Below are 26,628 nucleotides of genomic sequence, written 5' to 3'. Positions count from 1 at the left end.
TTAATTTTCTACATATGACCATATTAAAAATCTTTTCATCGCAATACTTGTGATGTTCTAATGGTGAATGATGACTTATAAGTATTTAAATTAGTAACTTATACCTTGTGTAAGTTTTCATAGTTTATGGTAATTTTCATATTTCATTCTGTTTTATCTTACAAGGCCTTGATTATAAGAAATTAGCATCCTTCATTGTATAGTTCAAGAAACCAAGGCTTAGGTTAAGGGTCATATTTTGCTCATATGCAGAAGTTAGAGAGGAAAAAGAAAAACAAAGTTGGAGGTAGATCTCCTAAAAATGAAGGGGAGATCAATAGAGAAAAGGGATCCAGATGTGAGAGATACAGAGGGAGGAAGGAAATGCTGGGGATCGATATTGGCCAAATTATATTAGTAGATTTATGTCTGTACAAACAGATAACAGCAAATCTCATCAATATGTACAACTATAATGAATACACACACACATACACACACACACCCTGCTAAAGAATCAGGATTAATCTCAACTCTTTTGAGTCAAAACCTAGTATCTTTTTCACTGTTCCTGTTAGCATAATTTGATTGATGTGAACATTATAAAATAGCACAGGGTTAAAAAATAAATGTCCTCAACCTTCAGAATTGGTGTTTGAGCTTATGAATTATTATATGCTTGCTAACATTCTCTTTTATTCTCTATGTCACCATACATTTCCCCTAGAAAAGGTCACAGAGTGGTAACTTTCTGCAAACTAAGGCAATTCTCATGTGAATTACACACAAAATTATGTGTGTACACACACACATACACACACACAGAGATATGCTTTCATAGAAAAAAATCAACAGTAAATAAAGCATTTCTGAGCATTCTTTGCCTGTACATTTTCAAATTCTACAATTTTGTTTTCCTTTCTTGGTTTAGGTATTTAAAATTTTATTATAAAAGAAACAATATTAATTTTGGTCTATGTGCATCTAATAGGATTTTCTAATTTTAAAATATCATAACACCAAATATTTAGTATTGTACTGTAAAAAAACTTAAAGATGTTGAAAACTCCAAATATTTATTGCTTATTAAAAAATATTAGTCATAATCAATAATATGAGAAATAATTGTCAAAATCATATTCCCTGATATATTACATGAACTGGCAGAAACACTGTTTTTTTTCACCTATTGCTTTTTCTTTTATGTGTTATGTGTGGTGCAAGGCAGCGGATGAAGGAGTTGTCCTTCTATTCTTTATGCCTTACCATGTGGCAGATCCCACAGGAATTTGTCAAGCTTCAAATCAGCCATGAAGAATTCCTCTGTATGAAAGTATTGCTACTTCTTAATACAAGTGAGTATGAGTAACTTAATAAATGATATTTAGTTTCTTAACTTTAAATTCATTAGGAAGGTCTCAAACAATATCATATAATATATATGAGGTATAAATCTTAGATTGTAACTGTAAAGGAACAATATCTAATATATTGTCATAGACATTAATAAAATGACTTCATCTTTTGTCACATCTTACCTACCATTATAATATAGAATGAGCTAACCAATTTGTTTATTTTAGATAAAATATGATTAGATTTTTTTATGTTCACCTAATTTAATATTGTACTCTGATTAACATTACATAAACACAACCTATGCTTCCTTTTATAACCACTCACAAAAGTATTTACTATATATAAAATATACAAAATCTATTTTGTATGTAACTATTCTCCTTATATCAAGATAGACTAACCATTGCAACAAATAGATATGAAATTCAGCAGCTTAGTACATTCACACTGTGTTTTGTCGTTCACACACACACAGACCAGTGGGGTAAGCAGAAAAACCCATGCTCCTTCCATCAGGCGGCTCCACCTTTCTGTGGCTTGGAGTGCACCATTGCTTCTGACTAGAAATTAGAACTGAGTGAGCAAATTTGGAGGTATGATTTGAAAGTGTCATGCACCATTTCCACCTTCATTCCATGGTCCACCTGCCTGCAGCAAAAGCTGGGACATGCTGCCTGGCTGGATGCCCTGGAGCCAGAAGGAATGACATGAAGCCGAGTATTGGTCACCAAAGAAAGGGCAGATATCAACTTCATTTTTTCTCATACACAAAGAATACATTCGCCTCTACCTCAGTAGATTCCTAAGGGGGTGTGGTTAGGGAAAATTTTAAAAAATTAATGGAAAAAGAGCTGTTTACACTTTTCTGTGCCCTTTCAATGCACAGGGATGTTCAACTTTCAAATGTACAAATCTATGCTTCCTTATTGGAAGTGATTGGAAGAGAACCACAGGGAGCTAAGGCCTTGGGTTGAGTTGCACCAAGTGTCTTTCTCAGCAGCATTTTTGCAGTGACTTCCTTCTAGTGGCACAAATATCAATTGGCTGGGAGAATAAATTAGCAAAATTATTATAAATCCATCTTTGAATCTAGAAGGATAAATAGATAAGAATTATAAACATATGAGGGAAAACAAACTAGAAGAAATATAAATTATTTTCAAATATCAGATAGGAAATAACTTTGTAAAATTAAATCCAGTGGTAAAAGTGTCAATGAAAAAGTTTCAATGATATGATGTTTTAAAAGTTTAACCTCCTATTTGCCTCTAAAAATTAAAATACAGATCTCCAGGAACAGATGACTGATTAAAATGCATATATTTACTATTGTTCCCCACAAAACTACACTTAATCTTAGTAAGTGGATTTACCAAGAAAATATCAAGAATAATGGTTTATATTCATTAAGAGTGAGGGAGATACAGGATTGTTTGGAAACCTTAGAGAGGTGTCCAAGTTTGAAAAAAAACGGTAATATGAAGAAACTTGAAAGAAGAGTTTATAGATGAACACATACTATTTACATATATGTGTCATACAGGAATTTTCACCTGAGCAAAAACTGCATATTGCTGTCACCTGTCCAGAGACCTGTTTATATTCAGAATCTGAGCATTTGGAAACTCAAAGTTGAATAATTAACTTCTTGGTTACCCTTTGGCTTGTATGTGTGATATTCTTTTCAGAGAAGAGTGGACTTCAAGGTCTGATTGGGATGCAAAAGATAAATAGTAGTTTTTAAGAAGTATTTTCCTTCTTGCTGAGCACACACATTTACCTTTAAACCAAGATAATTTCTTTATAAAAATATTATTAAGGGTCAAGATCATGGATGTATAGTAACATAAATTAAGAGATTTTGTTATTTTTCTTTCAGTAATGGATATAGCTACAGGAAAAGCAGATGATACACTTAAAGTTGAACATTTGTTTGTAGGAAAAGTATAGCTAAAGGAAAAAAAAATGAAGCAAGGAGGAAATTGGTACTGGTTGTAAACAAAAATAACCAACACGGTTTTGGTACCATTATGAAAACACAAATAACTGGGACAGAAGCAGACCTCAAATGGATCAGCAAGCTTTCTTGTATTCCACAGCAGAGTCAATCAGTCAGGCACAGGAGGGCTCATTTTCTGGGTACAAAAATGACACACCAGTTACAGAAGGAGTCTGAGTTTTATAGTTCACAATGAGGGTGAATTTATCATTGGAGACTGAAACAGAATGTGTCCTTTGGGCAGTCAGGTAAAAAGTTGTAAAAAGTCTGAAACTCATCGTCACTGGGCAAAGTTCAGAACTCAGTGTTCACTGCTTATCTTCTTCCTCCGGACCCGCTGTTAGCCAGAGCTTCCCTATTTCTTGGATTTTCCTCCTTCCAGGACTCATGGGCAATGGTGAAAGGGTAAAAGTCCAGGGCCCTGCATTTCAGTTTCAGTATCAACCTCCTCCCTTCAGGACCCATAGTGGTTAGGAAGGGATGAAAGTTTGCTTTCCTTCCCTGAGGGCCCATTGTTACTGGGAAAAGATTCACTTGAGAGAGGTTTAATGTTTGGCTAATGTCCCTACCTCCTCCGGAGATGAGATAAATTTTATAGGAATATTATTTTCCATAACCCTTCACTGGTGGTATAATTGCTAGAGAAATCAACCAGGGTGTCTTAGATCAGTGATAGCAGAAGGACCTAAAAGATTTATGAGAAAACAATGGTGGAATTGATAATGAAGTGAAAATACAAGAACTAGTAGTTATGCCTAAGATCTGCATACAGGAATTACAGATTTCAGAGATAAATATCCAAGTTATTAGTTGATATTGTAAGGAGAATAATTGGCATTTTCATTAAATCAAGACTAAAATACTGAGTTTTCACACTCAGTATTTAATATTGTTCCATAAATGTTGAAACAATGCAATGAACTGTGAGGCAGAAATGAGAACTACAACTATTGGAAATGAAAATGAAATATTTGAATGTTATATTTTTGAATACCAAGAAAATCAAGATTATCCACCAAAAATTGCTTGAATTAAAAATAGACTACAACTAGGTGTCTGCATCTAAGAGTAATATTCAAATGTTAATAGCTTTCTCCCTATATCAGCAGATAGGCATTAGAAAATTTAGTAAAGCAATGTTAAAATGACAAAAAGAGAAAAAGACAGCTTATCTGGGAATAATCTTAATGAAAAATATTTGAGATTTGCATGAAGAAGAAATTTCAAAGAAACCCAATCATTTGTTTAAAAAAAAAAAAAAAGAGCCAGAGTACATTTATAAACCAAATCAAACCATGTATTTGAGGTAGGATGATAGAATAAATTCTGGTGCTTTTCTGAGTAAATGCTAAGTTAAATTCATAATACAGGTCAGAAACAGGTAAGCTGAAATGTTCTTTAATTTGCCTAGTTGGTCTTATATTCTTTCAGAATTAGAAGTTTACATATACTGATGTTATCCATACCACTGTCTTTTCCCTACTTGAGGTGGTTTTATTAGGATTACATATAAAAGAAATCATCTAGCTCAGAAATGTATAAGTTGTTAGTGTTATCTTTTTAACATAACTGCCACTTGTAATTATCTTCCTACAGTTCCTTTGGAAGGACTAAGAAGCCAAAGCCAGTTTGATGACATGAGATCAAGCTACATTAGAGAGCTCATCAAAGCAATTGGTTTGAGGCAGAAAGGAGTTGTCTCTAGTTCACAGCGCTTCTATCAACTTACAAAACTTCTGGATAGCTTGCATGATGTAAGTATTTTGCTCCCCAGGATATCAGTACTTGTTCTCTAGATTTATCTAACTTTTTAAAATGTTAAATCTAAATTTTACTTGATATGTTTTCATCAAATTTGTATTTGCGTTCCTGGTTTAAAGAGTTCTGATATCATACTGTTGATATGATATTGAGCTTTTTTTTCATTTTCAGTGTAGATCACTGAAATAGCCCTTTATTAGTATTTATATAACCTAAGAGTAATTTAATGGCTGGTAGGAATTAGGATACATTTCCCAGAATATGTTCTAAAATATTTTGCTTAAAATTAGCAAAGTTTTTTATATAGGTAATAAAAGCAAAAGTATGGATGTAGAAAATAATAATCTACCATTGATGTGGAATTCTAAATAACATGGCTGTTGGGAAATCAGGCACTATATAGCAAGAGCTAAAATCTGCATGCTTTTCAAGGTTTTATTTTTCAGAATTTACCTTAAAGACATAATTAGGCAAGAATTTAAGTTTTTAAATTCTTTCTGGATTTTTTTTTCTCTGCTGTGATGAACAACCCAAAAATGTCCAACACCAGAACTGGATTATTAAAACAAAACATATGTGGTTAGTCAAGACATATTGAATAGAAGTTTTTATTGCTGCAATGCTCAGAAACCACATTAAAATGACAGTTAAGCCATAAAAAATAAGGCTATCTACTCACCAGGTCAACTTTTGAGTCCTTACTTCTGAATATGAATAGATTGCCAAGAGTGTGAGCTATTCAAGTGAAGCCTCTAAAATGCAAAGCAGACAACTAAATAAGCAGGAAAAAAGCAGCTTGAAGGAACAAACATCAGTACAGACAACAAAAGAACACTTTTAAGCCCCTCAGAGAAATAAGAATGATATTTTGTCTAAGAAAGGAGAATATTAAAAAATGAACATTGAGCAAGAAAAATGCTTTTGGATGATTAAATATAGAGAAGAAATTAAAAATTCAACAAGAGGGATAAAATATAAACTCTCAGAAAATAATTTAAAAATTAATTCAAGAAAAATTAGGAGAGAGAGCAAATTTAAGGAATTAATCTGGGGATTTCCACCCCCAATTAATAGGAATTTCCAGAAGACAGATAAGAGAAAAATCAAAAGAGGAAATTACATAATAATCAAAGTTACTGGAACTGCAGAATATGAGCTTTCTAACTCTATGGGCATGGTGTACAGGCACTGCATACTTGAACAACGGTACATTATTATAAAATGTGAATTCAGAATATCAGAAATGAGGAGACTATCCTAAATATACTAGAGATCAAAAGAAAGAGTCACAAACAAATTCTCCACATTAAGAATGACATTGGACTTCTCAAAAGCAACACTGGAAGCCAGAAGATGAAACGATGCATGAGAAATGCCTCTAGAATTTTGATGGAAAAGAAAAATTATTAAAGAATTAGATTTCAAGCCAATTCACCAAACGAGGCAATGATAATATAAAAGTAGTATTTCTATTCATGCAGTCTCAGAGTTTATGTCAAATATAACCTGTCTTGAGAACTACCACAAAATGTGTCACAGCAAAACAATAAGCCAAAGAAGTACAGGATCCAACCCAAGAGTGATGCCAAAGATGCCCTAGTAATTGTACAGAGCAGTTTAGATAGGAACAGCAAGACAAAGTATTCTGGGATACCAGCTTCAGGAATCATTATTGGGAGACCGCCGGTAGGCATAACCATAGCAAGGTGAATTTTTTCATTGCTATAAGGAAAATTTGACTATGGCTTTGTACCAATATGAAGAAACAAAGCAAACAAGAATACTACGGGATTGGCTCTTATAACTTAAAAACAAGCCATGTAAAGAAGGAAATGTAATCCAGAAGGGAAACAATACAAATCTTTGTAATATAACTGCTGGAAACTGATTTAGCCAAATATTGAAATGTATGCAGAGAATGGGGAGAAGAGAAAATATAGTTGAGGAGCAGAGTATGTAGTATAAGAGAACTAAATCCTCAATTTTCACAGCACGACCTCAATAATGTCAGAATGAAAAGAAAATGTTTATTTGAGATACAGATATAAACGTCAAAAGACACAGATTTTAAAAATACAGAAAGTTAGTTGTGTCTGGGGAACTGAAATAAGAAGTGCATCAGGGAACTGAGGAATTTTGTTGCTGCTGCTGCTGCTGCTGTTGTTTTTGTTATAAACCTTGAAGTTCTTTTTAACTTTCAAAATCACATGCATGAGTTACTTTAATAAAAATTAAAATTTGATTAAAATGTTGAGTTATTGATATAAAAACATCAACATATAATTATATGAAAAAGCCAGATTGACAAATAGAATTTATGTCATAATTTCAGTTAAAAAATATATGTGTAATATTGTCAATAGGCTTATGTGTGTGTGTGTGTATATATATATATATATATATATATATACATATATATATATATATATAAAAGGGGAAAAAACTTGAAACTGTTTTGAAGCTGAAATGTTCACTTTAGTTATTTTGTGGAAACATGGATAAATTTCATCCCTTTAAATCTTTCCTTAGTATTAGAATGTCGCATCATGAGTATATGATACTTGCGCATTCTAGACAGTGATGGGAATTATTTTGAGTTTGGAAGGGAGAAAGTCTTGACAAGTATTTCTATTGTTAGAAATATAAGTTATGTTTGCATAGCATACAAATCTACTTATCTATTTATTTTTTACATTTCCTACCCATTTGTTAAACTGACAGCTTGTCAAACAACTTCATCTATACTGCTTGAACACATTTATCCAGTCCCGGGCACTGAGTGTTGAATTTCCAGAAATGATGTCTGAAGTTATTGCTGCACAGTTACCCAAGATCTTGGCAGGGATGGTGAAACCTCTTCTCTTTCATAAAAAGTGAATGTCAGTTTTCTTTCAAAAAATTAAATCTGTGGTATGTCATTGTTTTGGTTAGGGTTATGAGGTCTTTAGTTTTTATATTCTTCTGAATGCCTTACATTTATAACATATCATATTGTGTAAATTTTTGAAAAAAAAATGTGAGATTCTAACTTTCCTTTGTTAAGCATCATTCAAATTTTAAAAGTGTCTTGTGTACCCATAGTTTCTTTTAGAGTTTTTAAGACTGAAAGATTGTTGAAGTAAATTATGTCTTATCCATATTATTTCATACCATTTAGGTGAGACTTTTTAACTTTTGCATCAAACAAATCTTCTACTTTAGAAAAAAAAATTCACATGTAATAATAAAAATCTATTATATATACTACTTATGGATAACTCACTTTACCTTCCTAGTTATGTTTAGAGAAATGAATCTTTAAATGGCAGGCAAACTTTAAACAAAAAATTTATAATCTTAACTTGATTTTCAAGAATTTTTTAATGAAAAAAATATAGAAATGGAGTATAAAACCAAAAAATGGATTGATGTTTCTCAAAGTAGGCAAAACAACTCACATGTTAAGATCATTGTCCAGGCCAGAAATATGGATCTCTAGTAAAGAAATTAATAAGTAGCCATGTTATAGTAACAGTATTGGGGCTTTTGTTGGCTTTTTATTAAATATTTTGGGGGAGGGAATTGTCCTCAAATAAAATATTGCAATTAGAAAATAGAGGTGAAAAGATTTTTGTGACCTAATTCCATTCCTTATCATTGGTGACATGCAGAAAGTCACTCGATCTTACTGATTTTCAATTCCTTGATCTTTAAAAGTAAAATGTAAGAATATCTTTCCTGCCAAATGCTTCTTTTGGCCAGAGTTTCTTATTAACATCTTCTCAAACCAAAGATAGAAGGAAGGGAAGGAGAAAAGGAGGAAAGAAGCTTAAAAGAAGAAAGGGATAAATATATATATATATATATATATATATATATATATATATATATATATATATATATATATATATATATATATTTCCTTCCCTCCATTATTCAAACATTTGAGGATGGTGTTTTTCAGTGAAATATAATAGATGATTCTCAGGTTGAAAAATTTTGTGAGTGCCTCTGATCCAAATCTAAAGGATACTTCAGGAAATAGATGAACTCAGGTTGAGAGCTTCTGACCCAATTCTATGAGAGCTGCTTCAGGAATTACTAGATAATGGCTTAAAACAGTACACCCAATTACAATAACTAGAAAGCACACAATTCACATTGTTACTTGAATTGAAAATATTCCTTTGGAAGACAAACAAGAGTAATTTTGTCTGTGGTGAATCACTGGAGATACTTTTTTTACAAAAGAAAAATATATAAAAGAAAGTATATACATATATGTATATATACACACACACATATGTATGTGTATATATACATATATATATTTGGTACTTGGTATATGTACCAGCTGTTCATTAGACCTATCTGGCACATAGAATGTGTACGTATACCAAGTTCCTACTGCTGGTGAAATGCAATCAAAATCAATTATTTCCTTTTATAAAGTAATTTATATCAATTTTAGGCATATATATATGTATGTGCAAAATTTATAACAACAGATTTTTTTTCCTAAGTTTCTTCAAAAGAGAAAATATTGCTATCTTACAAATAAAACCTATCTTCTTGTGTAAATTAATAATTGCTAATGTGAATATTAAACTTTAAAAATATAGAAAAAATTTCTATATGTAAGTTTCTGATTTCCAAATGCATTTTGATTATCCTATTTCTTCAACTGGTAAATACAGTTTAACCCAAGAATTCCAAATAGCCTCAACAAAATAGCCTATGCAAAATGGCCTCTTCCTTACAATATAAGGAATACTTGTCTTTTTCTGGAATTTATGTGTAATACATTATACTCTTGACTGATATTTGATTCTTCCTGGTCTTCATACACATACATATATCCTCTCTCCACTCTTCAAGCCAAATGTATCTTCCTAAAACAGATCTAATTATTCCATTTCCTCATTTAAAAATGTTCACTGACTTTCAATTACTTAGCACTCAGAGTTGCCCATTAAAAATTTAAAGTGAACCTTTAAAACTATACCATTACCTTAAAAAAAACCAAAAAACTGGACTCCATCCTCAACAATTATATTTTAATTAGTCAATTTGATACATTCATCTTGTGTTCCAGCAATGCCAGTCTGTTACCAACAGGGTTTTTTTGTTTTTGTTTTTGTTTTGGGGAGTGGTTTTGTTTGTTTGTTTGTTTTGTTTTGTTTTGCCCAGATTTCCCTCTTTGGGCAAGAATTCCATGATTTATTAACCTTTCAAAACTCAGTCAAATATCATTTCTATAAAGTTGTCTTGAGTCTTTCAGAATGATTTAAATGCTCTTAAGAGTTCACTACCATTTTGTGTACCTCAGAGTTACAGTAGTGTGTTGTTCTATGATACTGACTCTTGTGCAAGTCTGGGAGGCACTTTGAAGTGGGGCAGTAGGGCTTGTTGACTTGAGAATTAAGTGACATGCTTTGTCTTCCATGCCCACCATGGATCTCTATTATTCTTTCGTTACATTGCTGAATGGCTTTGTACTCATGATGTCATCACTTTCTCACATCTGTTCTCATGATGTTTCCATCTTCACTTCTTTTCATCATTTTTAAATTTGCTACCTTTTCCCTACTTTTTTCAGATCTTGTTCTTTATTGACTATAACATAGAAGAAGTGCATTCTGTCTATCTTAAGAATGATACTTTTGTTTGCTCTTCTAATTTAAAAATTGAATGAATGGAATATTATTTTCTTCCCTAAGAAAAATTTCACAATTGCAATTGTTTTTTATATTTAATTAGCCCTAAACTATGTTGTATTGCAAGCTCAAAAATTAAAATTTTCCTTATTTAGGAATTCATTCAACAAATATTTATTGGGTACCTACTCCAAGCATAAGAAAATGTGTTAATAAGCTTTATGAGAATTTGGAGCTGAAGAAAGACTATAACTCAAAAACAAAGTTATAGTATAGTTGTAGGTATAAGTCAGTGTCTGATAAATAGTGGACAATCAAATTTGTTGTATTTTTCTTTCATGAGATTTGATGAGGGAAATTATATTTACATATATTTTTGCTGGGACAAATACAGACAAAGATGCCTCATTTAAAATAAATCCTGCAAGGCATGATAGCACATCTGTATAATCCCAGAGGCTGGGGAGGCCGAGGCAGGAGAATTGCAAGATCAAAGTCAGCCTCAGCAACTTAGTGAGATCCTGTCTCAAAAGAAAAAAATAAAAAGAACTGGGGATGTGGCTCAGTAGTTAAGCTACTTTGGGTTCAATAAATAAATAAGTAAAATCTTAACCCCTCAATTTTGTAAAGTGTGACCTGTATTAAATCAATATGTTCATTTACTGAAAAATCTTTCAGTATTTTCCTGCACAAACGTCATCCAAATGGAAATATTTTTAATATAGGCCATATATTAGTTAAGGGAAGTCTACTAATTGTGTGACATAAGTAAATGTGTTTAGGTATGTCAACAATCAAAATGTCATTAGCCTTTTTACTAATGGACCCAAGGGACCGGTTGATGTGTGATAATTTTATTATCCAATGCTTGTTACTTTGGATTAAAAAAAAATCTGATAGTACAAATCCTTTTTCAGATTAATTTCTAAGATAATTTTTAAATTTCCTAGTTTCATTCAACTATGAAGAAGTAGAATGTGTTGGCCACAAGGTTGGGTTTTATTTGATAGTTTGTTTTGCAGCCTCATAAGAATGTTTGATATTTTGATGTTGATTCCAGTCCACAATGTAGTTGTCTAAACATTAGGATTTAAGGCTAAGTTTTGAAAGGAAAAGAAAAAAAAAACATTCCAAAGAGAACATGACATTACCAAATAGAAGATATCTAGTCTCTAAATCTTTTACTATACAAGTCCCTACTACTAATGTCATCATTACTATGTAGTTATCATAACCTTTATCTTAATTTTTTAGGTCATGTTCCTTTGGGTAGCTCTAAAGTAAAATTAAATCCTAAGACATATATCAGGAAATACTTCATGGTTGATGAAATAGATTGTTGAGTTAATTAAAATATTTCCCTTTATGAAAGTCTGAAAAGTCATTTGAATCTGAAGCAATTATACTTCCAGTATCAATTGCGATGTGATAATTTTTTAATGTTTAAAGATATAGCACTTTTTGATTAGCCAATACTAGGCTTTTTATACATTTAATATGAAAATAATTTATTGTTAGATGGATGACATGCTAATATAATAGATAATGTGTTTTCTGCACAAATCATAACTTTTCAATAGCCGTGTCTGGCTGATCTATGACTTTTTAAATTATCCACAGCTACAGTGGTGTATTTAATGATGGGACCTGGGGCTGTGTCCCACTTCTCCAATCCTTCTGAGCTGGATGAGTGGAGCCTGTCATGTAATCTCTCTTATTAAATCTCTTCCAACTATTTTGCAATTAATAAAAATGGAAACAAACAAAGTAAACAAGTGTTCAGAAACCAACAGTAAGTGTCATCATTATATTTTCATAAAGCCATGATTCTGGCTATACTTTTTTTCAAACTAATCAGTTGTATTTTTCTAATGAGACCAGAAATCTAGAAAATCCAGTTGCTTCATTTCTATCACTATGTACTATGATAGATTTGATTGATTCAATTTGAAATTAGGGCTAGAAGTATTCAATTGATTTCTTTCCCTGAAAAGATATACTATTTATTTTTAATTTGCGTTCCGTTCTGACATTTTCAAATCACTTGTGACATTCACTCAACTAATAGACCCAGGGAACAGTTGATGTGTGATCCTTTATTATCCAATTCACATTAAGTGATTTTATTTTTCAAATATTAAGAACTTAACTAGAACATAGGCCCCTCAAAAATTTGTGCTATGTACGGCATGCTTGAGTTATTTTTACTGTGGCAATAATTCTACTCAAGGAAACAATGGGGTCTTGAAGCTGTGAGAAAGTAATCAATTCCAAAATTAACATTTCTATCCTGAAGAAGTAACATTATGATAAAAGAGATTTTCATATGACTTTTGATTGATATCTTGTATCCTTTGCCAGGACAGCTATTACATTTTTAGATTTTGCTGTGAATACTCAAACAATTTCTCTGATCTATACTTAACATTTAAGCAAAAGTTTTCAGGCTACAGTATGAATCCTTTTAAATATTTTTAAAACTCCAGAGCCTGTGTCAAAAAAGACCTCAACACTTGAAAAGTACTTTTTTCCCCCTCAGATTTAAAGATATCTTCTCTTGGTATCCAATAACTCACCAACCATGTCCCCAAGAGATGAAAGAGCCAAGAGAATGACTCTTTTTCCCAAAATGTGCCTTTTAAGTAGCCAATAGATGTGAAACATTTCCATATCTCTAGTTTTAAAGGAAGTACATAGCCAGATATTCTAGCTCAAGTTTGCCAAGTCCTAAATGGCTTACCCTCACTAGACTGAGCCATGAAATTATTTTAATTAAGAATATCATCTGGGAACTATGATTTCACTGTTTTCCTTATTCAAGGTTGGACAAAAAGGACGATCTTTATCTCTACCTAGCATCTGCCATCTATTTAATGTAGCGTTATTCCACGCTTCCAGGTCCGCAAACTCCCAACTGAGAACTTGCAGTATGGCAACTGACTGCTCACCCATATTGTGGAAGACAGTCCAACCTGGACTGAACTGCATGCTATAATATGAATCCAAGCTGCACTGAGCCTAAATAATTGCATTTAGGTTGGGTCATATCCTTATTCAATCTCAGAAAACAGGTTCTACCAACCACTAGTTACCTGGGCTAATAGAACATACACTACCAGAGTTAGGCCTAAAGCAATGTGGCCTTAAAAGTTGAAAATAAAAAGCCAAGAGTAGCTTCTTTTACTAATCTATCCTATCACTGGAGAAGATTTAAGAATTTGGCAGAAGGGCATGGTGACAAGTTAAACAGCAGCAGTTTATAGCAGCAACTGCTTGATTGCTGCTAAGGGACGAAAAACATAAGGAGATCTGCTCCCTCCTGCAGTTGACCTCATTGCAAGACCCAGCCCTGGGCACATGCCTGGAGGCTGCGCCAGGCTTGTCGGAGCTTCATGCAGCTGTGGAGTTTGGAAAACTCTTGCTGGATTAGTCCCAGAATGTCAACCTCATTTTCAATTTACTAGCTCTCATTGCTTTATGTCACGCTGACCTTATTGTTAAACACAGGTTTGTTTGCTTTCTTACCACTCAGAGAGAAAAGAGGAGAGCATTATTTTTAAGGTGGCTGAAAGCTTTAACTGACAAAGCATCTTAGGAAAAATGTGAATTAGGCAACTAGGAAAGCATCCTACACCTATTACTCTAGAGAAAATTTACAGCTTTCTAAAGAAAATACGTGCTGTACTACAGTGATATCAGGTCATGATCTATATTTAGACAGATATAAGTAACATATTTAAATAACATTGTAGATAGTTTTCAGAACCTACACTATTGCTTGTTATTATCTTTTAAAATTGCTCTTAATGTATCAACTCCAAATGTATCCAACTTACCAAACCTAAATTATTCTAAGTGAAACCCTTGTAAATAATTTCTTCTTGTCAATTATATATAAAGTTTAACATTTCCTTGTCTATGATATTTACTTACCTCTGAGTTTTTATTAGGAATCAATTTTAAACAGCAGTGGCTTTAAGCTATTTGCCATTAAAGATAACTTCTGTCACCCTCCTCCCCCCAGAAAAGCTTATATTTAAGATATCTGTCTACCAAACTGCATTCTTATTAAGATATGTTGTTCTTTTCCTTGATGTTTTAGATTTCAAAGACATTTAAAGCTATTAAGCCAGGCAACACTTATGTCCACACTAAGTTCACTTGGTAGGCACAAAATTTTATTTTTTAATAATAGCAAAGCAATCAATGGACTTCTGTTATAACTTTCCTAAATGAGGTTCTTAGCCAGAGCTCTGAAATCACTATATATTATGTAACAGTTTTCTTCTTCTAAGGGCTTTAAAATTTGTAAGAAAGACCAAAAAGATTTTTGAAGAATTAGTACAACCCTACCATGTTCTTGTTAAAGCAAAGATACACTCTGCTTGTTTTCCATTGGGTAAAAATACTATGCAGAAAATAGTTAAATTGGTAAGCTAAGTGTTGGATATGAACAGGAATAAAAAGAGATTTTCACATGGCAGCCTTAAGAATTCATCTCTTTGACCAATAAAGTATCTCCTTTTAACTTTAGTATTATGTGTGTATGTTAGTTTTCCTGAGATATGTATGTTCACAAGAAAAAATCAGAGCAAAAGATTTTTTATGAAAAAAATACTTTTAAAAATGAAAGACAACTTTTTTTGATATTAGGAAAATAAAAGAAAAAATATGAAATTTCTTTGTATTTTAGAATAAGCAGATATACTTTAATGTTAAATGGAGAGCTCTGGTAAATAGTAACAAATATTTTCCTTGATTATTAAAAGCAACAGTCATTATAGGATACAAAACCTGAAAGATTATTTGCTATGCTAATGACATGCTAGTTACTAGAAAATTTATCACTTAGTACCCAAACATAAAAAGTAAATATGCTCAGAGCTTTGCTTTCTTTTTAAAAAGAAAACTCTTCATTTTACAGTTTGAGGCTAACAGGTTTAGAAAAATCTAGTACTAATCTTTAACCTCTGTTTAGCTGTCAACTGAGTGTTTTAAGATTTTAACACTTTTACTTTAAAAAGAAAGAAAATGGAAAGATCAGTACCAAATTGTCCCTTCCAACTTTGAAAGTAGAATCAAAATACCACTTTTAGCTCTGAAACTATAAACTTCCTCAATAGTTAACATAAACATATCATAGTCATCCCTTGGTTATCTATGTTAAGATAAGAAAAATGTGTCATAAAACATCAAAACAAAATAATGTGTTCTTTTGTTTGTTTGTTTTGGGTACAATTGAAAAGTATTACTTTAGGTTTCATTTTATTCTTTAGCAACTAACTACAAAGCATTTACTGTGTTGTGTTCCAGTCATTCTGCCAGTTTGTAGAGATCACTGTCTAGCATCCTAGAGTTGTCTCTTCTCTGAGCTTGCAGTTGGATGGCAAATAGAGACAGGGAAATGGTCACCATGTTGTACTGTGAGTGCTATGATGGAGGAGGTACAGGGAGCTAACTATTGGGGCACCTGAGAGAAGCACCAAGCTTAAATTTAAGACTGGGCAAGGGCATCCTGAAAAAAGTCAGTTCTAAGATCTAAAAGTGGTTGATTGTGTCGGGTCAGCAGATGTCTGAGGCAGGAAGAGAAGAAGAGTGTTCCAAAGAAGTTAACAACATAGCAAAAATAAGAGATGAAGCCATGTGCACAAGGTGGTGAGAGAGAGTGGGACAGGATAATGATGAGTGAGGACAAATCAAGGTCTAGGTCATCAGTAGCCTTTCCCAGCATTTCAGGAAGGAGTGTAGGTTTGATTCTCTTGTAAGCAAGAATGCAGCATAATTTATATAAATATGGTAGCAAATTCCCTCCCACTTTCATATGGAGAGTTGAGCTGGAGATAGCTAATTTGGGAAGCAAGAAGAGCTTTTTGAGGAAGTTGTACTTATTAGTGAAAATGATAGTCATAAACATGAAGAACTAGAGGTGATCATGACCTCCTCTCTAATATCCAGACAGGTTTTTATCAGACATAATTTTGAAGTTTTGACTGAATGATGAAAGTAGATGAAGTACACAAAATAAATTGCACAAAACAAGGCCAGCTCTCTAACTATTCAGTTTGTGTTGAAATTGCAAATTTTTCATCAAGAAAGAAAACAAAAACTAAGAAACAAGTTTTACCAAGTAGGAAATCCTATCTAACAGTATCTACCCCTCCACCAATTTCCCACATTTGCATGTTCTTCCAACCTCAAAATCCAGACCTGTGCACAAGATTCAGTCCCAGAATGTGGGGATTTAACCTGCTTATCCTGCTTTTTCCTTCTTCAGAACCAGAATAGCCTCTCATTTCCTCTTTCGTTCAGTTTGAGGCTTCTTTCTATGACCTAGACTGAGTTCTTGTCATGTATTCTTAATCATTTCCTCTGATTAATTAAGATGTAGACTCTCTTGAGGAGACCTTGGAAATTGAGAACAGCATTTTTCTCTTAGAAAGCATCAATCTTCAGACTTGCCTTGCACTAGTTCTCACTAACTGCAGAGTCAGGGGCTGAACGTTGACCATAAGCATTTCTACTATAATAATCCTAGTTCTCCTCAGAGTAACATGCCTTCCTTCAAATGATCTGGAGAAGAAAAACACAAAGATTACTGTATTTCAAGAAGCATATACTTTAAAATATCCTGGAAATTTATATGAGGTTTTCTGTCAAGAGGGAGAAATCTACCTCTCCATCTACCTAGGCCTAACGGTCTTCCTGCACTGGCTGGTACAGATGAAAAACTATAAAAAGTGGATGATTATAGAATCCTAGTGTTATCGTCACATAAGAAATGTGAGGCTTTTTTGTGGCTATAAAGTCTGCAACTTCTTAGAGAACTCTAGGTTCTGCATGGTGCCACATAATTTCTTTTCAAAATAGTGTCTTATACTCCCCTTACAATAATTTGACTGGTTTGAACACAGATTACTCATGTTTTATACTGAAGTTGAGGCAATATTCAAAGCTATCCACTCTTGCATGTTAGTTGGCAAGAGGCACAGGGAATCATTTTTTTCTCATGACCCATGCCCTCTTGGTTCTTTCTGCTACTACCCTGTTTTGAGTAAACAATGTCACTAAGTACATTCACTACTCTTTTAAAGATTATTTACCCTCATGTGATTCTTGAATCTATTTGAATCTAATTCAATACTCTGAACTCCTCATTTATGGGTGTGATATAAAATATTTCAAAGTATGTTATTTTGCTGATAAGATGAAATGCTCCTCCCAATCTATGCCCCACCCCCTTGACACTGGCCCCTGGAAATGACTAAGTGAAAAGTGCAAAGCTGTGAAAATTAGTTGCTAGTGGGTACCTAAGAACATCATCATATACTTATTTTCCATTTAATGTTAAAAATTCCATCTTGGCAGAGATTGTGGCTAAATGGTAGAGCACTTGCCTAGCATGGGCGAGGCCCTGGGTTCAATCCCCAGCACCACATAAAAATAAATAAATAAAGATATTGTGTTCAACTACAACTAAAAAATAAATATTAAAAAAAAATTCCAGGCTGGGGATGTGGCTCAAGCGGTAGCATGCTCGCCTGGCATGTGCAGGGCACTGGGTTCGATCATTAACACCACATAAAAATAAAATAAAGATATTTTAAAAGTTCCATCTCTGTTTGTAAACCAAAGGTGTATTTCAAAGGAAATATTTTGTGATTCACACAACAAAACTGAGTAAGTCTGCTCAGTTTGACAGGAATCTTACATTAAATTAGCTAAGGGTTTGAAATGAATAATGTTCAAATAATATGTTTCTCAAAAAATGTTAGGAATTTAGCTAAATAACCCTTATACTATGTGATAGTAAAGAATAAACTAATTTCCATCTCTATTTTTATTAATGAATTAGACACCCCAAACTTCATTAAAATCGAATACAAGATGCATGCAAATCTTTAGTATCTTATTCTTAAGGCTTACTTTAAATTTTTAATCAACATTTCAGTTTGTATAACACTGTATGTGACATAAAGTGCGATGTTAACAGGGATGGTTTGGCAGTATATACCCTTGACTACGTATGCATTTTAATGAAGCAAGGAGTAATCCTGTCACTGAATTTGGAACCAACAAATTATTTAATCATAAAAGCAGAATGCAGTCAACTCCTATCTAGCAAGATGTTGTGATGCACTGTTTTGGTTACTCACATTGAAAAGTTTGATCTCTATTCTATAAATATTAATTTTCATATGAAATTTGGTGCACTTATCATTAAAGAAAAAGAGAATATAATCTATTTGTTAATAACAAACTATTTCAGACTTATTGTGAACTGGTTTCATAGTAGGAATATAATTTACTATTATACTGGGAATATACAAATACATTTCTTTAGTAAATAAGTACCTTCTTTGGAGAAACAAAAGGTAAAAGAATAGAACAGATTTCTTGTTCTGTACCAGTTGCTAAGTTGCCAGATATTGCTAATTGTTTGAAATGTAAACATTCTTGTTTCTTAATCAACTAGATCTGGAATAGTTGGAAGAAAGAAGAAAGTTTTATTGAATCATTTGGCCATGAAAATGTTTCTACATCAGAGAAAGTTTATTTCATTTATTCGTGGTTTTACTGTGTTTGACATTTTTAAAATAAACATGCCCCATATTCTGATTTACACATTTAAATAATGTTCAGACACTTCACATCTACCCATAAAACATTATGCTATGCCTTTTGTAAATACCTGACTTTAATTATTGATGGAGTCTAATTTACAGTTAATTAATGAATAAAGAAAAAATGTGGTGTCTATGAATATAAATGCACATGAGACTATTCCTTGGTGATACTGTATGCCACTATATGGTGGCACTATACCATCCTAGAATCTAGATCTCTTTACACTATTAATGTACACATACCCAAACTCTAAATATCTATATTTAAACCAATATTTAATGTAAATGGTAATATATTATATTTACCTGATCAGGACAAATTCATCTTTATCCTCATCTACATTGAGGACAAATTCATCTTAGAAGTGACCTAATCCAAACAAACAGAATAACTTTATAAAATGCAGAGATCTGTGACCAATTGTTTATGAACAGTTTGGAATTCACAATGGTTAAACAACTTAAGCACTATATGAAAAAGCAAACTATTTTTATGCCTACATTATATCAGTTTCCGTTAATATCCTGTGATATAAGACAAGCAGTATAGCACAGCACTCAAGAGCATTTGCTCTGTTGCCAGACTCAGTTTGAATCCAGAGGCTCTGTTTCCTTACCAGGTGGTCTAGCAACCTACTACATCTCTCTACCTTAGTGTTTTTTTCCCTGTAAAATGGATATTTTAATAATAGTACCTCTACCAGAGGGGTGTTATGAAGACGAGATTAGAACAAGAAATTAGAGCAGTAGTTGGCATAGTAGCACTATATAGGTGTTTTGTCCAATTCAAGTGGCTTTTTCCTTAACAGATAAATAAATGTTTAAGGTTATAGAAGATACTTAACCTTTGTCTTGCATAATTTAGGAAAAATAATTTTTAATATTTTAGATTATGAGAAATTCAATGGCATCAAAGTTTACTTATCAAAATAATTTTTCAGCAAAGATCAGAGTAGATTATAATAAATCAAAAATATCATATATAAGTCATAAAACCCTCAATTCAAATAACCACATTTTAAAAAATTTCCTAGGTCTGAAACAGTTTCTGCATGAGGCAGGTTGGACAACCAAATCTATTTTATTTTTAGAGATCTAGTCCCTCCCCCACACCTTTTTTTTTTTAATAAAAAGAAGCATGAAGGAAGAAATATTTTTCAAATTTATTAGGTATACTTAATAAAACAATAATAAAAATTCTATTTGTAAAGTAGTTAAGAGTAAATTATAAAGTCAAAGTTTATTTTGTTGTTACCAAAGGACTTCAATATAATTTATATCGCAAAACTTATTACAGGAACTACAAAGTAAGTCTTTACTTTGACAAATACTGTTTTGTGTAGTTCTTGTTATAAACATTCTAGAAATTAGAGATAATTCTATTTTTCCAAATAAAATTTGAGTTATATATGTGAATGGAATATGTTTAAAGGAGAATAAAATACAATCCAACAGTAACCATTTTAACCATGCTACATCATAATGTGGGTAGCCCATTTCTTGATTTGACTAGTTTATTTTATTTTCTCTTGGCTGAAATTATCTCATTTATTTGCATTGACATTTTCACATTTGATGGTCTGTTAAACCAGGCTTTATCTTATAATTTTTTTTTATCTTAAATCCATTAGCCAAGTGAAGTCACACATAGTTGGGCAAAAAACTTTTATTATTGGTGCCCCTGATAAGACCAAGAGACATCACTAGCCTTTAAAGTATTTTGCAGTCAATAAAATACAGTATGTATACTTATTTTGCTTTAGTAGAATTTCATTCCTTCTACTTCTTTTACCCAATGTTCATATAAATTCCTATTTATGAGACCAATAAATTTTGCTTGGCCAGTTTTCTGAGTGTTGGTGCAAGTGTTTGTTGTGTTGATTTTAAGAAGTAATTATCACTGACAATTTTTTAAAATAAAATATAATAATAACCTGGTAAGAAAAGAAGTATTGAGTGAAACCAGACTATGCCTACTTATAAATCACCTACATACCAATTTCAGACCTTCATTAGCCACACACAAATATTTATTTGTAGTAAAACCAACTGCTGTACTCCACCCAGACTTTTAAATCACTACTCTGAAATATAATGTATTGTGATGTTAGTAATCTGTCTTAAATTCTCAGTGTCTCAGAGCCTCAGTGTCTCCACCTAACAAGCAAAAATGAAATTTCAACAAAGAGCTTTGCATTTACATGAAATAGTGCCTAGAAAATAACTTTGCAAAATAGAAAACCCTATACTAACATGATATTTTTCTAGGTAATTGGTAAACACAGCCAAAAAAGTTAATAATTACAATATAATATTCTACAACATAGGTAGATAGTGTTAATACATTAACCAAATACATTTTCTTGTTTTTGTGGTGCTGGGAACCCAGGGCTTCACACATGCCAAACAAACACTCAACCAATGAGCTATCCTCCCAGCCCTATACAAATTTTAATAACCAAAACATACTAAGCTTACTGGCATAGCTATCTATCTATTTATTTATTTACTTTTAAAAAGCTATATTCAAAAAGTGTCCAAGGCTAATCTGGCAAAGAAGCCATGGCACAAGAGAAGGCAGTTTTGTGTGGAATTCCAAGTCCTCCAGGGACCTTCAACTTGTCACTCTCCTGTGCAGTTTGAAAGGTGATTGCAGTGTACATCTGTGCTCTGCAACCCCTCCCCACTGCAATGGGAGATCAGTGAGGAGCTGCTCTTTGGAAAATGTGATATTGTTTGGGAAAACTGGTTGTTTTCCCACTCCCATGACATTGTATTTTCCAACTTCCTAATATAGAACTATGTTCACAACTGTTAGAGGCCTTCAGGTTTTAGTAAATTTTATGAAAAGCAAAATATTGTATATTTAAAGTTTATGTGTAACTACTCTCCTCTACTAATAGGTCAGTTGATAGAGTGCTTTCTGGACAATAAACATGTATTTGTAGCAAGGAAACTGGCCTAAGCAGAGTGACCTGGTGACAGGAAGGAATTAGTGTTTGTTCTTAAATTATCTGAATTGGCTATCTAAACTGGGCTGGATTCATTAGATTCTTGCCTGATAGTTTCTTTCACTTTTGCTGCATAGCTACACAATGCTATGTTTCTTCCTAGAATGAAGAAAACACTGAATTTATATTCAGAGGCTCCTCACACTTAACACCCCTTACATATTTTTTTAAAGTGTGTACATTGAAGTAAGTTACATATATCATGGGTAGCTATTTCCTTAACATGTTATTTCTGTTGATCTAGGATTTACTTTGAAATTATTCAGGGACAGTAAATGTCTGTTCTTAACCCTGCAAATGTACATGTAAGCTGATGAACACAAGCAATCCAGAGAAAAATGTAGCCAAGCCTCTGTTACAAAAGAGAGTAGAAATTACTGTGAAGTCTAAAACACAGGGGAAAGAGCTTAGAAGCTTGAAGGAAAACACTTGAGTTCTAAGCTATGTGCTGACACTTGCTACTGGGTTGGTGTGGGTTACTTTACTTCTTGGAAAATAATTTCTCTATCTGAAAAAGAGGACACGTGATGTATGTATACATTAACACATTCAGAACTTTTGCAAATTGTAGTACTATTTCACTTATTTTAAGCTCTATGCCTTATTCATATTCTTATATTGAAATCTGGACAGTAATGGTTCAATATAACTTGTGGTAGATCTTGGTTTAATTTTGTTCTATAAGTTGTTATTAGTTACATTTGTTTAACTTCATGCAATTTGAACTGGAATGTTTCCATTTAGTTGATAGAAAAAGGTAGAAACATCTAGTTCCTTTCTATTCCTTACATATCTACCAGCAATCTGAAGTAATTTCAAAAATTCCCTCAAATAATTTTAGCTTAGGCTTCTCCATTCCATTTCAAAGTTGGATAGAAATAGCATATAACACTAACATCTTAAAATACTGACACTTTAATTTGTGAGACTTCCAAATCTAATGCACTTTTTCCTAAGTTTTAATTTTTCAATATTTTTTTCAGTAAATTTGAAATATTTTTTAGAAATATTCCTTTTCAATCTGCAGAAAAATTTTTTGCCTTTCTTTCCATTTCCTATTTACTCATTTCCATTAATAAAACCTTGGTTCTGAAAAATGAATCATGCTTTCCATTATACTTTCTTAAATTGAATTTGATGTTACAATTCAAAATGTTAATCTGTACTTTAATTATTCCCAGCTATATTTTTTAAAAAACATCTTTTAACTGCTTAAAATAATAATCAAATAGCTTCACACTATACTCAAGGGATGAACTGTTCAAACAGAAATATGAAAATTTTCATTGATTAAACCAAAATCAATTGTGAAATAATTTCAAATGAATGTTTTAACAGTGTGCATGCTACATGTAAAAACGTTATTTAAAAAATCATGTTCAACATACATATTTCAATTTGATAAGTTCCTCTGTATTAATTGGAAAGTCAATATGTTTTGGTCTGATCTTTGAACTAGTATATTTCTCTATATGGAAATTTTGAATGGCATAACATGTACTGCCAGAGGACGCAAGTTAATCATCTTGTAATAAATATGGATTTGTCATTGAAAACATTCCTGTTAAAATGCATCATTAGTGGTACTTATTCACTTATGCATATAAAATTCATTGTTATTTTAATCACATCCAAACATCACAACCCAATACCTAAACTGAAACTTCTTACCCAGATCTGTATTGCACTTGAAATATCTTACTGCTTATAAATATCCTGTTCCTTTCTTTGTGTGGTGTTTGGTCTCTCAATATACTATTTAAGCCAATTTCAAATAAAAGTATAGTCAGAGTATCATTGATGTTATTACACAAGTCTCTAAGAATCATCGGGATCATGAACTTTTTGTTTTTATTAGTGCATAATAAAAACATTAGTTATACACGATAGTGAGGTTCATTTTGACATAATCATACAAGCATGGAATATAATTTGATCCAATTCAGTTCTCAGTACTTCTCTTTGCTTCCCCTCCTTCCACTCCCTGTTCCCTTTCCTTTACACTGCCATCTTCCTTCTATTTATAGTTCTTTTTAATTTGTGGTTTACAGATATACATAAAGGTGAAATTCACTGTATAGCATAATTTGGTCAATTTCTTTCCACTGTTTCTCCTTTCTCCCATTCCCTCCTCCCTCTCAATCTCCTTCCTCTGCTCCCCCGATCTCTCTTCTATTTTCATGGACTCCCCCACCCCTTTGGCTCTTTATTTTGTTCTAGTTTCCACATAAGAAAGAAAACATTCAATCCTTGACTCCCAAGTCTGGCTTATTTCACTTAGCATGATGTTCTCCATTTCCATCCATTTATCAGCAACCACCACAATTTCATTTTTCTTTATGGCTTATGTGTGTATACCACATTGTCTTTACCCGTCCCGGTGTCAATAGGCACCTGGACTGGTTTCATAATTTGGCTGTTGTGAGTTGTGTTGCTACAAACATTGATGTGTCTGGATCACTATAGTATGAAAGTTTTAGTGCTTTTGGATAAGTACCAAGGAGTAGGATAGCTACGTCATATGGTGGTTCCATTCCCAATCTTTTGAAGAATCTCTATACTGCTTTTCAGAGTTATTGTACTAATTTGAGGTCCCACCAACATGGATTCTTTACCTGTGGTCTACAGATTTTGGGGGTTTTGGCAGCTGAAATCCCACTGCAGTCTAGCAGAACTTTAGTATCTGTATGGACATGTATTCCATTGCTCTCATAAGCTTCTCAGAGGTTTCAGCAATGAAAAACACATTAAGAAAAAAAATCATCTCTACCATCTTATGTTACAAATATTGCACTTGATACTCAAGAGAGTTTATGACTTATCCAGGGTCACAGAGGGCAGGAGTGTGATAGCTGGAGCTGGGTGCTAATTTGTAAGTTATGGAGAAAGGGAATCTTGTATACTCATACCTCCCTTCTGACACCAAATGTGTGTGTATGTATTGCAAGGCGGGGATTCTCCCAAAATTTAGTTCTCCAGTTCACTGCAGACACCAGCTGGGCACTCTATAATTTGATTCAAAACTATCTACTTGGAGTTAGTTCAGATCTCACAGGTTTAGGGCTCAGTCCCACAAGACTGCTCCCACTTTAAGTAACAATCACAAGTGGTGGGTATCCAGGTCACTTACAACTACTTTCTCACTTGGCTGCACATTAGAGGTTCCATGACCCACCCCTTCCCTCTGGTACATTCTTTTGCTAGAAGCGCTTACAGACTCATGGAAACATTTCTGTTCACCAGCTTATTATATAAAAAAGAACATGATGGAAATTACAGACAAGAGGCCAGAAGAAGACGTATATTGGGTAAAGTTGGGCAGAGTTATAAGTTCAGGAGTTTCTGTCTCCATTGAGTTAAGCTATGCCTCCCTCCCAATGTGTGAATGCATTCACCAACCCAGAAGCTGAACATGATCTGACTATAAACTCAATATACAGAAGCTCTCTGCATCCTCCACCTCCAAGAATGAGAGGTGAGGCTGATAATTCTAAGTTTTTCTTTTTCCTTTTTTTTTTTTTTTTTGGTGGCACTGGGGGCGGAACCCAAAATCTTGTGCATGGGGAGCTATATCCCCAGCCCCACTATTTTTTTTTAATTGTGGTTTGCCTTTCTAATAACCAGCTTCACCGGAAGTCACCTCATTAAAACAAAAAATGTTCTTATCACCAAAAAATTTTCAAATGATTTTGGAGTTCTGTGTCAGAAAACTGAGTCTGAAAGACCAAACATTAGAATGAAAAATTCTTCTAGCACCCCTTTCACCTAGGAAACTATGGGATTTTAGGAGCTGTATTTCAAGAACTGAGGGCAAATACCAATACATACACACACACACACACACGTGCAAACATATGTGTGCACAAACATACACACTTCTTATCTCACAAGTCTGACCTCAGAATGCTATAGATCTGGAGGTGATCCCAACAGAAGTCGATTTTCAGTAGACACAGACACTGAGAAATTGTGGGTTTCCCCTAATTTATTCCACATTAAGTCAAAACAATTTGACCTCCCATTTCAGTTAGTGCCACAATATTATTACACCCAATCATAATATAATTGTAAATTATTATCCATGTTTTAACCTTTAAAATATATACTTGAGGAAAAGTTTAAGTGAAATTCTCCTATTTCTGCAGATGAACATTTGTGAACACAATAATTTTTCCAAAAATTCTTTTTTTTCCTCAATGAAAACAAATCATAGAAGTGGAATTTCTGCTTCCTTGATCATGGTCTTTAACTATTCACTA

The 26,628-nt window shown here is 32.9% G+C and overlaps 1 protein-coding gene across 2 annotated transcripts in view; it reads left to right on the top strand.

Annotated features, from left to right (window-relative positions):
* Positions 1–26,628, top strand: part of Pgr (progesterone receptor) — a 131,478-nt gene that overhangs the window by 65,529 nt on the left and 39,321 nt on the right. The window contains exons 6-8 of one of the 2 annotated variants that reach the window (XM_005329107.5): positions 1,204–1,334; positions 4,934–5,091; positions 7,820–23,925. In XM_005329107.5, the coding sequence (XP_005329164.2) occupies positions 1,204–1,334; positions 4,934–5,091; positions 7,820–7,975 (445 nt within the window). In that variant the 3' untranslated portion in view covers positions 7,976–23,925. Of the gene's footprint in view, positions 1–1,203; positions 1,335–4,933; positions 5,092–7,819; positions 23,926–26,628 lie in introns of those variants that run through there. The other variant, XM_078046908.1, reaches the window with a different exon arrangement.

Source organism: Ictidomys tridecemlineatus, chromosome 4, assembly GCF_052094955.1.
Source record: "Ictidomys tridecemlineatus isolate mIctTri1 chromosome 4, mIctTri1.hap1, whole genome shotgun sequence".
Taxonomy (NCBI): domain Eukaryota; kingdom Metazoa; phylum Chordata; class Mammalia; order Rodentia; family Sciuridae; genus Ictidomys; species Ictidomys tridecemlineatus.
Note: the sequence above shows the minus strand (reverse complement) of the source record. Positions and strands in the feature narration are given on the sequence as shown.